Genomic DNA, 18351 nt, shown 5'->3' on the forward strand with positions numbered 1-18351 from the left:
AAACAGCTCTCAAAAGTACCTTTTGTACTCATTTCATGACAGACACAATAGTCGTTTTTATTTCATCACACCTTAGGCTACATATACCCGAAAAATGATGGAAATGTCTTCGAGCATTCCACAACCTCTTTAAAGGGGCACACATCACTGCATAAATTGATGGACTACTCCCCATGCAATGGGGGTTAATTTAATGGAGTTAAAAATAGAAGAAAATATGGTATTGTTGAGTATATTTAACCTTAACCTTTCCAACTCAAAATCTATCAAAATCCATCCCCCACTTGAAGGAGTTGGGCAGATCAGCCAATGGATACCAAGTCCATCAAAATTATCCACCTACATTAATTTAATATAGCAGTGGTGGATTTCAACGGATTTGGTCCTGAAGCATTATGTGAAGCAGAGTCCGGACAAGTGGGTTACACTTGTATGCAACCGCCCTGAAAATAAATACTGTCACTGGCATTTTAAATGGAAGAGGGGTGGGGAGGGAAAAGGTGTCAAAGAATGTTTCATGCACCAAATGTGAATCGCCAATGATTTCATTATTAGTCATACTGAATGCAGTGTGAGTTCACAGTGCAGTGTGCAATGTATTGATGATACATACAGCAATGTACGTGTACATGTACCGTACAGTCACTAAACGCTGAGTGTGTTTATGTGCATATCATTACTCATCAAATGTACAGTCGGGATGGACTCGTCATACATGTACATGTATTTGTTTCAAGTACGCGGTTGCTTATGTACCGGTACATGGCAATGCTACAAACCCATTTTATCAAAATTGGTTACATGTACCCGGTACCGGTACCTAGTTCGTAAAATGTTATGAACATATTATACACGTATGTAATGTACATTGTACTATGTGTAATATTTTCAAAATCAGCCCCAATATTTCATAGTAACTACTTTGGGATTGTATTAAAGACAATGTACATTTGTAATTGTTCAAAAGTCAATAGATGAACATTGTGTATCTACATGTATACGCAATTAAACATACATGTAAATTGTCTGCTTAAATGACTGTAGGCCCTATCACGTACAGTGAACATGTGCACATGCCTTTGCATACATGGTAAATGCACTATATGAACACATACCGGTACATGTGCAAATGCACACATGTACATGTAAATTTTAGGTACACATGTACACGTACATGTACCGGTACCTTTGAAAAGTATCATGTACAGTGTAGTGTACATTGTACACGTATGAACATGAACTTGAATTGTTCATGAAATTGCAGTGTATTCTGCATGGACATGATGGATACTGGTACACACTCCATGCTGTACAGGTGTCGGAGTAACCCACATGAACATGTTCACATGTACATGTACATGTTCATGTTCATGGTCATGGTCATGTACCGGTACATTGTACATTATCAATGTGCTTTGCTCCATCCAAAAATGGGCCAGTTGTTCTGGTCTAATAATTGATTAACATGCTGAGTTCTTCTTTGCTGTCATCCATGATGTGTATCCATTACCAAGATCCAAACGCATCCTGGGCTCATGACTCAGTCAAGGTTCCATCTGACTGACCAGTGGTTACCAATTGTACCCGTACATGTACACGTATCATTGTGCTTGGTTTCATCATCGTCATTTTCAAACAATCACCACTGTACACGTTACTGCAGCAATTGCATTCTATATTTTAGTACCACCTTCCAGTTTTGCCAGAGGAGTATTTTGGTACATGTATGTTAAGGGCACTCTTTTAAACAGGAATTTACAATGTATTTTGTTTTACAAATTGAAAGGAACAATTAATGTTTGTACCCTCCTGCTATCTGAACATTCACAGACAGTCAAAAAATTATTCCTCTTCTCTTGCCATGCCTTTTACACCTGCTAGTGCCGCATGGGCATCAATTGGTGGGGACAAGTCCCCCCCCCCCCCCCACTTTTTAAAGGGGGGGATATCATATCGTATGTCCCCCCTACTTTTTCGTCCCTGAATAAAAAATTCTAGCCTATTATTATGATTCCATAGCTCAGAATAGCTGATTCAATGACTCCAAACTCGAAAATAATGTTTAAAAGATGATCTTTTAGTTTAAAAGATGATCTTAGAAGTCAGAAATTGCCTCAGATTGCACCACAGAGCGTCTAGAATCCATAATTTTTCGGGGCCCCTAAGCGGGCCCCGAACCCCACGCCGTTAGGGCTTTGCACTCACATTAGTACTCATCAAGTCCCCCCCCCCCCCCCACTTCAAGGGCGGATCCAGAGCACAATTTTTTTGGGGGCCAAACAATTTGGGGGGCCAAATTTTTTTTGGGATTCTAGATGCTCTGTGGTGCGATCTGAGGCAATTTCTGACCACTTTAACCAATTTTTTTTGAGGAAAAGATGGTGGTGTACTCATTGCCTGCCTTTATTGCGATGTCACATAATAAAAAAAAAAAATGGTTTCGTTTTTATTTTGGGGGGGGGCATGGCCCCCTTTGGCCCCCCCCCCTGGATCCGCCCTTGCCCCACTTTTGAGAAGTGATTGACGCCCTTACCGGTACATGTAAGTACCGTAGTCAGATCCTATTTCAAGCAAGCACTGTGACTAGTCAAATTCAGTCAACAGACAAAAGCAGACCAGTGGTAGGCACTCCTGGCTTATCAATCACCTACCGGTAGAGTCAAAGCATACCCGGTAGTCGTATTAAGACACAGAAACAGTCACAGCCAGGCAATGACATCAGGGGTGATCCTGCATTCCTTCAATGGCTTTCGAATGCAGCACGCGCCTTTCTGCCACTCTCTCCAATCATGCCAATACTGTATCGTATACATTCTGAAAGTCAATATGACATTTTTTCGTATGGCGTTTAAATCTCACCCTCTTACACAAAGCTGATGCAAGTCGCTCCATATAATTTGTCACGCCTTGTTTACATGATCTAAAATTTTGGTCTAATTCCAGTGGTAAACAACAGAGTTATTAGTATTTTAGTTCAAAAGTAGTTTGGACACGTAGTACCGGTACATGTACATACCGGTATGCACTAATGTTAAGCCTGTCCCATATTATACAAGTACATTAATGGACACAATTATGCCATCACACCCTAGATTTGGAAACAGTACATTTATCTCCGCCATACCAACATGACCAACTCTCATCTAATAATTTTGTCACGATGGAAGTGATGGGGGGAGGGAACAGACGAATTGGAAAACTATCGATGTTGCCGGTGGCGCTGAGTGGAGTCACGGGCTGATTAATAATATCGATTGTGTTTTTATCAGCCAGCGATTCTTTTAAAAGGTCCCTGTGACAATATGCATGTACGGTACACCTTATGCAGTGTGCCAACGCTGCCCACAACATTATGCGAGAAGTGTCAGCAGCACGCACAGTGGACAGTGTTCTATGGACATAAGGAGACAGGCAGGACTGTGCACAGTGTCTGTGCTAATGTTGCCAAATTGATTTTCTGTCTGAACTGTGCCGTTTGCGGTACATGTATATTCCGAGGCCTGTTTATTTTTTTTCTTCCGTGACAGGCCGCTGTAACAAAAGCCTGTGATATGTTTTATATATAATTGCATTTGGCTACTACAATACAGTACATGTACATGCGTGTGTTCGACGTGATAAATTTGTTAAGTCTTTATACATGTACATGTATGTACATGTACATCGGTACCGGTACATACTTGTACAGGTACGGTCATGTACATACATGTAAGGTACGGTACATGTATCATGTACATTGTACATTGTACTTACATACTGTATGCATTTTGCTGAATCCACAAAAATCCTCCCCCGCGCAGTAATTCAATGGCGATTGACCGGTCCGTTAAGCCCCGCCCCATTGTATTCTGACCAATCACAGCTTACATGTATGTAATAGTGGCTGGGCTATCCACCTCGTGCAGAAATACCCCCACACCGGTTGAAAAGAGGCTGGGCCCAATTTCATGGCTCTGCTAACCACAGAATTCCGCGCTTACGATCTACATTTTGTGCTAACTGCGCTTGCAGAAAAATTCCGTTTTAAGGCCAAAAAAAAAAAGTCTCCGGTTTCTGGTATGCGCGCGCGTCGCCGTAGCCCTGCGCGTCGGCAAGATGAAAAAGTTTTTTTTTCAATAAAAGATGATGTCTCAAAACCGCCAAACTCACTGGTTTGACTGGAATTCTGCTGCAGCACAGTTTTAACGTGTTTTTAGATGGGGGTATGATCGAGAATAAGCTTTGTGTGGACTCACTGGACTCCCGTACATTTTGCACTAAGTTTAGTCGAGCACCATTTGCAGTAATCAGCCGACATTTGAAGCAAAAAAGTCAGGTAAAAAAAATGCGCCCTCTCTTGGTCACGCTCAGAGCTCATAACTCATACCGCTGGACTATATTCCTCGATCCAACAAAATCTTCCAGAAACCATCATACTGCATCAATATTTAGTCACGCCAGGTCTTCTGGACCAAGTCCCCCAAAATCCACTGAAATGGGGGGATGGATTTTGATGGAGTTGGGGTGGTTAGGGTTAAAGAACTTTAAGGTACCGGTACATATACGTTATTTGATGTGGCATGGAGAAATATTTTTACATTATTCCCCAAATGTTTATAACAAACATGACAAACATCCAAAAGTCCAGAAAGAATCTGCCAGGATTGAAACACTAGGACATGCACTTTCTCTTTGTTTGCACATTTCCCCAGTCAGTTTTCTTTGAAGTAACATTTTAAACAATGTAAACAAAGGTGCAAACTGAACACAAGGTTGTAAAATATGCCTAACTGTTAAAAACGTGTTCATGTGCACATTCACCGTACAATGTACTTTTTCTGTTACAACTTTTATTGTGGCTATAAATAATAGTCAGGATTAAGATAAAGTGGAATCATAATTTGTGCATTCTTCAACAGCCAGCAAACAACTGTTACATCACTGAAACAACCATGCAAATGCTTTAAAACATTAATGGCTCTTTCCTGACAACCCATTATCAGAATTACAAGTAATTTGCCCATGGATCATAATCATGCATAATTTGTAATTTTTGTGGGGAATACACAAGATGTACTGTGCATGGGCATATACGTACGTGTACATACCTTACATGTACAAATGTATACTGAATATTAATGCTGTAATAATAATGGAACCTACTGTACAGTTTGTACATTTTTGTACGTGTATGTATCAGCACATGTGCAGTCAATATATAGTACACATGTGCATGTACTTCAAACACATAAATTTCTACATTTGTAATTACATATATTCAGTTTAAAGAGAAATGGACCACCTCATATCAGGAAAGCGCTATATAGCATTACAAATAATTTTTTTGGTTTTTTTTCTTGCTCTGTGGTACGGTACATGTACATGGACAGTAGTTGTCAGCTCTATACAAATCACCTTGGGTGTGAATGAAGCTCAACATTCGTAGCCCAGATCCATGATGTCATTTGTTTAATTAAAACCATTAATCACGACCCCATGTGATCTGCTGAAAGTCAACAGTCATCAGTATTCTGTGGTATTACAAAGCATTATTGAGTAATGGAGGACCAACCGCCTTCTGCATAATGGCAATTACTACATGCATGTACTGACTGGACAAGGGGGATAATGGGAGTGCTGGACTACATGTACATCTCCCCTCCCCCACCAATCATCCCCCAATCATCCACTGTGCCGCTGCCCCCCACCCACCACCCCTGTGCCCCTGCCCCTGCCCTAGCCGTGGTCAAGGCGTTGGTCATTATCCGGCTGTACGGTATAAGCGGCGGCATATCCTCGCTATGCAGTGCATGTAAAAAATAGTGCGAACAGCGACCTCATGCGGCCACTATGTGCAAATCATTTGGATCCCATCCAACGCCTTGGTCCAATCGTCTGCGAAAGCTTAAATGTTTTTCTTTGTTTTGCACTAGATTTCTAGCGCACGACCTCATATGTATGCGAATACAGATTAAGTGTAGGCGGGGCTAATATGTGGAGTGTCCAATCACACCTTGGTAAATCCCGACGTCATCAAATTATTTGCAGCTATTCGCCTTTTGCGAACGTGTCAGAAACCACATTTTTCGTGCATTGGTGCTGTGTGTACATGTACATGTATGTAATGTGAGACACACAATGTGTGTATTATGTACAGTACAATTGTACCGGGTCACATGCACTCGTTGACGCCATATGACCTTTCACCGCGTGCTAACTTTCCACACAGCGATCGACCCATAAGAACACGACTTTTAAGGTCAGCTTTAACTTAAGTTAGACTATATTAGCATAATGAGCACCATCCCTAAGACTCACATGGACGATTGGACCAAGGCGTTAGTCTAGATCCAAATGATTTGCATATAAATAGTGGCCTCATGAGGTCGCTGTTAGCGCTGTATGTTTACATGCACTGCTGCAACATAGCGATCAGGAGTCAGCGCGCGACGAGGATATGCCGCCGAATACCGTACAGACGGATAGTGACGAACGACTTGACCAAGGCTACCCCTGCCCCTGCCCCTGCTCCTGCCCCCACCTCAACCCCATCCTCACCTCAACCCCATCCTCACCTCAACCCCATCCTCACCTCAACCCCATCCTCACCTCAACCCCATCCTCACCTCACCCCATCCTCACCTCACCCCATCCTCACCTCACCCCATCCTCACCTCAACCCCATCCTCACCTCACCCCATCCTCACCTCACCCCATCCTCACCTCACCCCATCCTCACCTCAACCCCATCCTCACCTCAACCCCATCCTCACCTCACCCCATCCTCACCTCACCCCATCCTCACCTCACCCCATCCTCACCTCAACCCCATCCTCACCTCAACCCCATCCTCACCTCAACCCCATCCTCACCTCAACCCCATCCTCACCTCACCCCATCCTCACCTCACCCCATCCTCACCTCAACCCCATCCTCACCTCACCCCATCCTCACCTCACCCCATCCTCACCTCACCCCATCCTCACCTCACCCCATCCTCACCTCAACCCCATCCTCTGACCATCGTGCTGGATAGTTTCTCCTTCTTATACATGTACTCCCCCTCATCACCCCCACTCAATACAACCCCTTCCCCTTCCTTCCCCCACCAAAGTTACCATTCAGGGAAAGGAGAACAGATGGCAATCTTGGTGTCGGATAGAAATGGTCGATCACAGCAGGGAGGAGTTAATTTGCCGACGTCCAAAGCCAACTAACCATGTTTGAAGAAACTATAAATAAACGGAAAGAAAAATCAATCGCTTGTTGAAGGTAATTAGCAAGACCCAATCGGTGTGAAATTGGAAACCCTGGATATTTTTTTGACTGGTAATTCTGCCTTCAGTGAACCGTGGAGGAAGGCGGCAGGAATAGAAAAGTATTTCAATTAGAATTTTCTTACCGTAAAATGCAATGTACATGTACATAAAATAAAACTTAATGTTCACCTCCTTGTTAAATTGGTAGTTCTGACATTTCTACAATGCACTTCAGGGTGAGTAAGGAAAAACCGAAAACCAAATGGCAGGACCAATTTTTTAATGAAGTTTTGCCAGCAGCACTTGTAAAATCTAGGATATGAAAGCCCAATCAATGAGCTTTCTTTAGTACAAGAATCATTCAACTCACTCATGTACTTTTCAAGTTATGGAATTTTGAACACAAACACCGTTTTAAAGTTCTGTCCACGGATCACAAAAAAGGTAAGTGTTCTTTCAGCAAAACGAAATCAATTCACATGCATCCCTATGACATGTATAAGAATTGTTTCGTTTTGCTGAAAGAACACAAGTTTACCTTTTGTTGGGATCCATGATCCGTGGACAGAACTTTTAAACGGTGTTTGTGTTCAAAATTCTGTAACTTGAAAAGTACATGAGTGATTTGAATTATTCTTGTACTAAAAGAAAGCTTAGGCCTACTGAGTGGGCATTCATATCCTAGATTTTGAAAGCGCTACTACACTTCATTGAAAAATTTGCCCTGCCACATTTTTGGGTTTCGTTTTTTTTTTAATCACCCTCTACGTGTGTATGATATTACTCTGAAATTAAAATGTTCATGCCGTCATTGGAGCTCAAAGACGATTCAGAATGTAATTGTTCCGCATTGTGAAGGGTGTTGACGTTATCAATTACAATAATGATTATGATCACAGCCAGTTGGACCATACACCTTGACAATCAATTTATTAATGTTGGGCCGTAATTACGGTACATGGGGGGTTGCCAGGCAACAAGCCGAGCCAAAGTGCTATTAACAGTTGCACGGGGTACACGTGTGCACGGGAAAGCACCAAGCAATCTTGTGGCTAGTATGCAAAATAATGTCAATAATAACTAGGAAATTGTTTCCTCAAAAGACTATAATTTGTGTAAATGATGTTAATCTACCGGCAACTCTAAGGCCAAGAAAAACAAGTCTGCTTTCGATTACATGTACATTGTACCGTACATGCCATTTCAAAATAGGTAGGCCATCAGCCTGGGGGTTTGGTCAGTATCAAATCAGGGCATAAATGATTATAGTGCGCATGCGCAAGGTATAGGCCTACCGCCCTAGAACAAGCATTTTGATGGACATTTTGAAAAAAGGGTGATAGCACCCAAAAGCTGCCACCGCTGCAATGCTATCACATATTTTCCAACTCCGAAGTTGTATACCTTGCCAAAAATCGCAATGACGATTATTCCCCTCATTTGATACCGGTGGCCAAAATTTTGAACCGAGGCTGATGGCCTAAGGGTACATGAATGTACATGTATGCTGGGGAAAAGTTGTTTACATTTTTTGCTGACTACATGTAGATGTGTATATTTCACGTACCGGTACCAAATACTTTTGAGCCACTTGCTTGTGCAATGGCTTTAATTAAAGGAAAAATATTTAAGGCTGACGATTAACCCTAACTCCCTAGGGGGTGTGCAAAATTATATTGAAATTGGAGGATTCAGGACTGTTAGGGGTATTCAAAATGGAGACTTTTAAGTCATGTGCACCAATCAATGCTTAATGACTGACACAGTCTGTACCACGGTATCAGCGTGCTATATTCAGGACAGCCTTATTCCTGCTGCACACATCATGCTTTCACCACTGCAAAAGAAAATTTGCTATTTAAAACCCGTTGGTAAAAATGGAGGCTGTTTACCGAAATCATCACTTGTATAAATTAAAGGGAACTGCGTCCTGGAATACGCCCAATTGGGCTACAAAATGCATTTTGAACGAAATGGTGTTAATCGGAAAGAATCTTAAAAGTAGGATATAAACATCCACACAGCTACATTGTGTATCTTTCAAAAACTGGGTGCTTTTGTAGTATTCTTGTGTTATTCGTGCGAGAACAACTTTCGGGGTCCACTTTTGTGATCCCAAAAAGTCGGGCTGTTCGTGCTACCGGTAGTTGTGATTCCAGCTGTAATGAAGGGTTCACCTTTTGCGAACGTGTAAGAAATCACATTTTGTGCATTGGTGATTGGTCACCACTGTTCGTTAGCACGGTGCTGTGTACGTGTGCAATACTAGACACATTCAACGTGCATCGTGAAAGCGACAGGAAACACGTGTATGTATCATACTACCGGTACGTCGTGTGGACCCGATGTAAACAATCAGTTTTTTTTTCGTCTTTTTGGGGAACGGTAAGACATTAGGTTGGTTTCCTTTCAACCTATTTCAACAAGATGTTGACAAATAAGTAAACAATCCAAAACATGAAATTTTGGGGGATTTCAGGATGAGTGCCCCTTTAATGTTTAAAAAAAAATGGACAGCAGAAATGTTTCAGGGTTATTGATGTAAAAAGGTTGCTTAAAAGCCCTTGGATATACACAAAACGCCATGGCCGATACTAGCTAGCTTGCAGCAAGCTTGCGGCAAGCTTACTTTTCCGTAAGGGCCGGCCTACGTACCGTACATACATGTACATCACAGCAGACAACAGTTGTCTTTTTTTTATACACGTTATGTACATTAGTCATTACATTTACGTGCATACATGTACAGGAAGATGATGCAGACATTTACATGTACCAACATTTAGCGTTTCCAGATAGACATTACTCATCACATCACATACATGTACATGTGTATGTACACAACAGCCAAAGGTTGGTCTGTCATGTGTGTATTCACATTGGTGATAGATTACATGCTGCGATTGACCAACAAACATAATCAGTTCACACCTTCCTTTCTTGACCTACATCTTAGAATGGAGAACACCTGGAAGTCATTTCTGATGTTAAAGTCTGAGCAATGGAATGAATCTTTCTAAGTTTCTGATGAAAATCCCCAAATCTTGCTACATCCAGTGGAATCCTACTAAAATGCAGTTTTGGTTGGAACATGCTCCATGGTTGGAATTATGTTTTTATTATATTGAGGAGGGATAAAATATATCTTCATGTAATATTGTACATGTTGTTGTTGGAATCTGTTGGATTTTAAGCAGGGTGCTTAGAGAAAACCTGATGGGATTTCATTTAAACTTTGATTTCATCTCGTTTAATGTTGGGATTAAACTTTTGGGAACTCTATAACCAGCCATGTGCCTGGAAAGTTTGACATGCATGAACTGGTACACGGTATGTACCGTACATGTACTTGTATATGTAGACGTTGTACCAAGTTTAAAGGTTTATGTATCATGGCAGATTTCTTCATTGTTTTAATAAATGAATATAGTGAACACAGGTGTACAGAACACAGTGCCTGTAACGTTGCCAAATTTATGTCTTTTGTGAAAATTTTTGTTTTAAAATTTTGAACCATATTTGGCATGATGTGTACGTCTTTTTTTCCGACTCGATCCTGACTATACTATTTGTTCATGAACATCTTATGAATACCGGTACATGTACATGTTCATGTAATGTACATGTACTCGTACGCGTATGTACATGTACATGTATGTACTGGTAGGCTATATGTGCTAATATATACGGTACATGTACATGTACATGTATTTGTGACATACATGTACCGGTACATAGTGCTTTAATTATGCACTTGTCTGTTTATATAATGATATTATGGGAGATATAGTTGGCAAATACATGTACATGTATGCATGATACAATAAAATAACGTAAAATTATGCATGGTAGTATGCATGTTTCACGTACATGTACATGTAAGTACACTGTACATGTTTATCCGGTACGTGTAATCCGGGGCGTCTGTACATGTACCGGTACGATACTTGTGGATGTACGGTGTAAGTCAATACACAAACTCTTCCTTTTTTCCATATTTTCATGTATTCATGTGGGTACCCCGCACTACTATAGTACCAGTACTTAGTGGCATAGATACCGTAGCTCTGATACACATACATGTACAGTTGGCAATATAACGTGCATTTATGCATGATACAATACCCTGGCTGATTGGAATTAGAATACATGTACATGTACTGGTGTGCACTGTACGTACCAGCATTGGAGGACATTATGCATGCAGGGGTACGTTGCATTGACCCACTGGCGGTGCAGTCAACAGAACAAACGCGCCATTAATTTTTCATGATTGCGAAGACGTCAGCTGGCAACTTGAAAGATTGTTCTTATGCTGTGTACAATGTACATGTGCATGTACATGTACATGTACAATGTATGTGGGAATTCCTTGGGAAATGCAATACGTACTTGTACGTAATGTGTATGTACATGTGCATCCTTCAGGAAATTGAGTGCATGTTTATTATGGTTGGTGGGATTTTGGCAGTTACAATGTAAACCACATGTCATGCCTACTGTAAACGTAGATAGAAAGGACACGTAAATGGATGGAGGAAAATAATTGGCGTATTAAAACAAACACTTCTGCTAGGTCTGGCCGAGTTCGACTGTACTTGTACAAATGCAGATAATGAACGTTGAGACCATGTGACCTGTGATGTCATGCCAACTGACATCTGACACGCAAAATAAATATCTCTACCGGTAGATGTGTCAATGTTTTTCTAATGTTATTTTGCCCGCATTGAACGCAAAATGTGAATGCTTCCAAACCAGCCATATTTCAGCAATTGTGCAGAATACAACAGTTTGCTGATCAATCAGCATCATGTGACCACAACATCCAAGTTTGGAATATAGCAGGTTTGACATGGTCCATTGGTATCCAAATGCAAAAAATTAAGGCGGCCTTAAAGATCTTCTTCAGAGGCGAAATGACAGAGGTACAAGAAGCAAGTATGCAGGCACGCAGTATTGGGAGGAGAAACTCAGAAGAGGGAAGATCAAAGGGGATTAGTAGAAGAATGAACAAAGGACGGATTAAATAGGGGACAGACCAAAAGGGATTAATGAGGGGACACACCAGTGTGGGTGATGATCACAGGGAATGGGGTAGAAGGAAGCACAGAGGACGGATAAAAGGGGAACAGACCAAGAGGGATTAATTAGGTGACAAGCCAAGTCATTGAAGATCAAACGGAGTACGGGTAGATGAACGAGCAAAGGAGTTTGATGGTGGCTAATTCGGGCGATTCACAATGCAGTGCGCCACCAAGAGTTTGCCATAGAGAGTCCATTTTCAAAGTTTACGGTCCACAAAACATGGCCCATTTAAATGAGTGTCACACACTGTCACTAGACAACTTAAGCTAATTCGCCCGAATTGGACAAAAAAAAGGGGGGGGGGTGGGTTACGAGGAGAAAGGAGCAAACGCATGAGCGTTTCTGTGAACGGGGTAAAAGAAGGAGATAAATTTGGGAGGGGAGAACAGATGAATGAGACACAGGGTAATTTTCTATCACAGTCTGCTGAACTCTGCAAGTACACATTTATTGCCACATTCAAGTCTGTAAATTTATGTAAATCCTGGCCCATCCTTGTATTCGTATGTCTTTCTATTCACATTTGACCTTTTGTGTCTGTAGCACGTTTGCGTTATACCTCAGCCCACCTACCTCTACCCTTCTTGTCTCTCCTCCATTCCAAAAGAGCATTGATTTTAATTGGTTTACTTGCTCGGCACCGCAGCCACGGAAACAGGACTCATAATCTGGCAAATTATGTTTCCGCCAGAGTGCAAAGCAAACTTGTACCTAGTCAGTCGGAAAAACGGGACAGACGCCTGCCACATGTAATGCACGGAGCATGGGGACCGGCAGCGTTTGGCTCGGAAACCTTCAAACATATATATCACATGCGTGTGTGATGGGTACAGAGGAACGGGTCACGTCAGCAAGCTCGTTTTATCACATTAGAACCAGTGTAGCGTATACGGACAGGTAACGACACAGAAACCTGGAATGAAATACGAATGTCATGTGAAAGTGCACACTACCGGTACATGTTCAGAGCAGTGTTGTAGTCGAGTCATCAACGTCGCGTCCGAGTCTCGAGTCACAAGCCTCGAGTCCGAGTCTCGAGTCACAAGCCTCGAGTCTGAGTCCGAGTCTCGTGTCACAAGCCTCGAGTCCGAGTCACAAGCCCCGAGTCCGAGTCTCGAGTCACAAGCCTCGAGTCTGAGTCTGAGTCTCGAGTCACAAGCCTCGAGTCTGAGTCTCGGGTCACAAGCCTTGAGTCCGAGTCTGAGTCTCGAGTCACTTGTTCTTAGTTGTTCACCAAACTAATTAATTTTTAAAAAAATTATTTTTAATCATCCATTCTGTCTTTTCAGTAAATCCCAGTGTAAATAGTTTACCTTGTGCGTGTACATGTTGTTTAAACCCAAAATGTGTTTTCCTTTTAATTCCCATCCCGAAAAAAACCCTCCTCCATCCCTTCACTCCCTCCCTCCCCTCCATGTTTTATCATTCAAATTTTTTTCAAACATTATACGATTTTCCGCGGCGCCGTGTTTTGTCTATGGAGTAAAAAGAATGCTACGTTCGTCGAACAAATACATGTACGTAACGTTATGTTTTTTCTTTTGATGAGTCACGAGTCACCAAGCTCAAGTCCGAGTCATCATGGTCGAATCTGAGTCCCAGTCATTTTCCAATGTGACTCGAGTCGAGTCCGAGTCACGAAAAATGTGACTCGAGTCATACAACACTGGTTCAGAGTGCCCACATACATGTACATGTACATGTATGCGCATCATGCGAGTTCAGACCAATCGCAGATCAAAACGTACAGTTTCACATTAATTGAATGTAGACATGGTAGACATGAATGGAGTGAGACCTACATGTACATACTGAAATTTGTATCCTTGTGGAGTCATTTCTTTGTTCTCATGTACTAAAGTTTTCGAGTTTGAAAGTGTACTTTCAAAATGCTCCTATTTTTACCAGAATTAATTTCCTTGGCTGAAATTGGACTTAATATCCCTTACATAAAATACTTCAATTTGCGACGGATCAACACACCTTGGAAATCTATTTCGTGATAACCTTGTGGAGATGTATTCACCTAAAGAAATTGCTATGTGGAGACATTTACAATCTTTTGTTCCCTATTGTGCGCATGTCTCCACAGGGTACCGTGTACCAGATCAGGCCTGCTAACTCTCACGCATTTCAGGTTATTCCCACACTCTCACGCCCACTAAATAATTGATTCCAAACTCGAATATGATGTTTAGGCCTACATGATGATCTTTTGCTAAAAAATAATTGTTAAAGTGGTCAGAAATTGCCCCAGATCGCACCACAAAGCGTCTAGAATCCAAATTTTTTCGGGGCCCTTATTAATAAAGTGGGCCCTGAACCTCATGCCTTTAGGGCTTCTAGTTCTACTCAAAGTTGGCTGCCCTGAAACTACCCCAAACATTTGTCAGATACATGGCTTACCAAAATACATGTACTATCGACAATATACATGTACTGCCACTCGTCACTAACAGTTTTATGTATGAGAAGAAACGTTTGAGCATGTAAGCCCTTAGAACCCTATCCTCTAATGTTTATTTTCCTGTGAGAGTCGATCCCTTTCTTGAATGCTGATACAGTTCTGGCATTAACAACATTGATTACTCTTGTGAAAAGATTTTAAAAAAATTAAAATCCAGTGTTTCTGTTACTCGTCAGAAACTTTAACATGTCAGGGATGGGGGCCATTTTCACTTTTAATACACAACGCTATTAGAAGTATATAGGCAAAACCAACACAAAAAGGCAATTGCATCTGTTAGGGACATGTACATGTACCTGTTTGAAGTTTCAAGCTACCAGTTTCTTTTTCGTACAGTGTATGCTGTGAGTTCCTTACAAAATTCTCCGCCCAAAATGAACCACACAAGCAGACTTCTTCTCAGTTCAATCTTTGATTAGAAAGCACTACCAGGGACTAAATACCATTGGGAATGGATCAGTAAACACAGGTGTTTTGCTCGTCTGTTTTCTTTGCAGAGGTGAAGGAGGAACTGGAACAACTAATGGCAGACATCAAGAAGACAGCAAACAGAGTCAGGGGAAAGTTAAAGGGTGAGTAGTGCAGGTAGTACAGTGGCATGGTAGTGGGCATGGTGGGGGGGGGGGGGGGGGGTGAAGGGTGAGGTAGGGGAGGGGGTTGAGGGGCTTTTGAGTAGGGTAGGGATGTGGTTGTGTTAATGGTGTACAGTATAAGTGTAATGGTGGCATGGGTGGCTCAGTGCATAAAGCACTCGCCTCTCACTGCTGTGGCCCGGGTTCGATTCCCAGCTCGGGTCATGTGTGAATAGAGTTGTTTGTTGATTCTCTCCTGTGTCATGAGGGTTTTCCTTTGGGTTCTACTGTTTTCCTCCTTCCGCAAAAATTAACATTTTCAATCTGGCTGTTTGTTTGTTTGTTTGTTTGTGATTATTCGGCACTTGGGCGGGATAGACCACGAAAGTCTTTCAACTTATTTCCAGTTGGGTTCCTTGGTAGAAGATGTGGAAGGAAATTACAGTTTTAGTGGTGGGTGGAAAACCCCATTTGATATTCTAGGGGAAACCTACGGAATCAGGCAGGGACTGGAAAGCCAATCCACATGTTGGCCCAGGCGGGATTCGAACTCGGGTCACAGCGGTGGAAGGCGAGGAAAGTACCGCCATGCCAACCTGATCCCTCATTAGTGTGCTCGGGGCTAAGACATGGGTTATATGGCGGCGCCTAAGGCACCTTTACATGCCTTCAGCTCGACCACATAGTACTTGCGTCCTTTGCAATTCAGCTTCTGCTGCGATTAAGGATGATTAGCTCCCCAAATTCTACGTAATTTCTCTGTTGTATGCATGCCTCTGAGTAGGTTACTTCAGCCATGAACATGATGGGGGCAGGGTGAGGTTGGTTGGGATGGGGTGGGGTTGGGATGTGGTGGGATAGGATACAGTTTGGATGGGGCCGAGAGAAGGATAAGGAGGCGTCAGTGTTGTAGTCAAGTCCATCACAAGTCCTCACAAGTTACTCCAAGTCCATGCATCACAAGTCAACCAAGTCAAGTCAAAACAACTATTCAAATGAACCGTGACAAAAGCATTCCATGTTATTAGTTATCTCCTGTTTCTTGTGATTGGACTTATGGAGTGACTTGTGATTGGCTTCACTAAAACACTGGGAGGCACCCATTCTCAAATTTGTATCCTTGTGGAGACATTTCTTTGTTCTCGTGTAGTAAAGTGTTCAATTTTGAAAGGGAAGTTTCAAAATGCTCTTATTTTAACCAGAATTAGTTTCCTTGGCTGAAATTTGGAATTAATATCCCTTTTCTAAAACTCTTCCATTTGCGACAGATCAACCCACCTTGGAAATTCCTAGTTTTTGAGTAAAACCCATATATCTATTTCGTGAAAACCTTGTGGAGACCTATTCATCTATAGAAATTGCCCTGTGGAGACCTTTACAATGTTTTGTTCCCTATTGTGTGTGAGTCTCCACAAGGCTACGAATTTGTGGTCACATACACTCATGTTTTACTATACTCTCGAGGACAATGCTTTGTGTTTCCCTGTGTTCCTGTAATATAGCACTCTCCCATAGACTAAGCACACAACCTTACTACAGAGGACCGTTTCCAACAAAAGACCCAACTCCCGAGGACTGAAAGGATCTGTTGTTCTCCCTTTGTGTGTCGGTCCTCGGGGGTTATGTAGAACACGTACAGTGTGTCCCTGTGGTTGGCTCCTCTGTGTATTATTATTATCATCACCGCTAAAGGTGTTATGTGTGCGAGGCGAAGTGTCGTTGTTATTGTTATCAGGGGGGATGGGAGGGGGCAGGTTTATACAGGGATTCAGCTTCAACTTGGTTGTGTGGTCTCTGACGACGATTTGGATTCCCCTGTTGACTGTCTTCATGAATCTTTGGTTCTCGTTTCAGTTATGGAGCAGAGCATTGAGCAAGAAGAAAGCTCCAAGATGAACGCAGCGGACGTGAGGATAAGAAAGACCCAGGTAAGTTCCTTGAAAACATGGCTGTATAGCTCCTAAAGAAATGAAACTGATGGATGCTATCCCGAAGAAACCTAAAGAAAGTAGATGAATAAAATGTGTGATTTTAGAGTTGAGAGCCCAATCCATTTATGAGCCTGGCTGGGATTCGAACCTGGCACACAGAGGTGGAAGTAAAGAAAGTATCGTGCCATTGCGCGAACCTATACTGGTACCGGTGTGCGGGTAGTACAGGAACCGGGTACCCTATTGAAGTAAAACACGGGTACCGGTGTACTCATAAAGGAAACCCAACCCCAAATTCAAATCCCGGAAGTTGTCTGAAGGGCTTTATAGTTTAACGGTGTAAACTGCAACTTTTGCGAGCGTCGTCTTTTGCGAGCATTAAAATCCACATAAATGTGAAATCTGTTCTGGTTTTCCATGTAGCCTGGTTTTCATTTTGAAAATTCCCCACAAATTGCATCCAAACCTTTGTTTTTCATTGTCTGGGAATTGCTAAGTAATTTGTAAAGTTGGTTACGGGTACCGATCCCATAATCTGGAACTGGTTCCTGACATCAACGGTCGGTTACTCGGGTACCCGGCTCCGATGCACACCCCTACGCCAACCTGACTGTCAAAGTACTTCACCCAAACTGCCATGTCCTTTGAGTGTTTAAAAATTGTTTTGGGATATTTATTGGTTTAGCAAGTGGGGCTGATCACACAAATCAGAGATGAAGACATGTTCGGTGCAAACTGGGAGAATTTTGATGGGAGAATATGCCGTTCATCTTATTTGGATATATTGCATGTACCGGTATCCTCTGACTTGACAATCTAATGCCCGTTTCAGACGGGCATTTTAGAGTCGCACCGAGCCAAATTAAAGGTGAGATTTGAATTAAGAACATGAAAAGCTAGACGCGCCAGATGGCGAAAGATCAACTGTCAGAGTCGTTCAGAACGACTCAAGAGCGACTTGATTTCAGATGTCGCTCTAGTCAATGCTGCGCAATGCCAGCTTGTTGCAAAGATCGTGTGTTTGATTGTTTGTACACAACACTCCATTGTTTAAA

General features: G+C 42.1%; 1 protein-coding gene across 6 annotated transcripts in view; it reads left to right on the top strand.

Annotated features, from left to right (window-relative positions):
• Window positions 1-18351, top strand: part of LOC119728691 (syntaxin-like) — a 79970-nt gene that overhangs the window by 22097 nt on the left and 39522 nt on the right. For all 6 annotated transcript variants that reach the window (XM_038201056.1, XM_038201049.1, XM_038201033.1 and 3 more), the window contains exons 4-5: window positions 15291-15365; window positions 17220-17293. In XM_038201056.1, coding sequence (XP_038056984.1) covers window positions 15291-15365; window positions 17220-17293 — 149 coding nt within the window. The remainder of the gene's footprint in view (window positions 1-15290; window positions 15366-17219; window positions 17294-18351) is intronic.

This window comes from Patiria miniata, unplaced genomic scaffold (genome assembly GCF_015706575.1).
Source record: "Patiria miniata isolate m_02_andy unplaced genomic scaffold, ASM1570657v1 HiC_scaffold_1, whole genome shotgun sequence".
Taxonomy (NCBI): Eukaryota; Metazoa; Echinodermata; class Asteroidea; order Valvatida; family Asterinidae; genus Patiria; species Patiria miniata.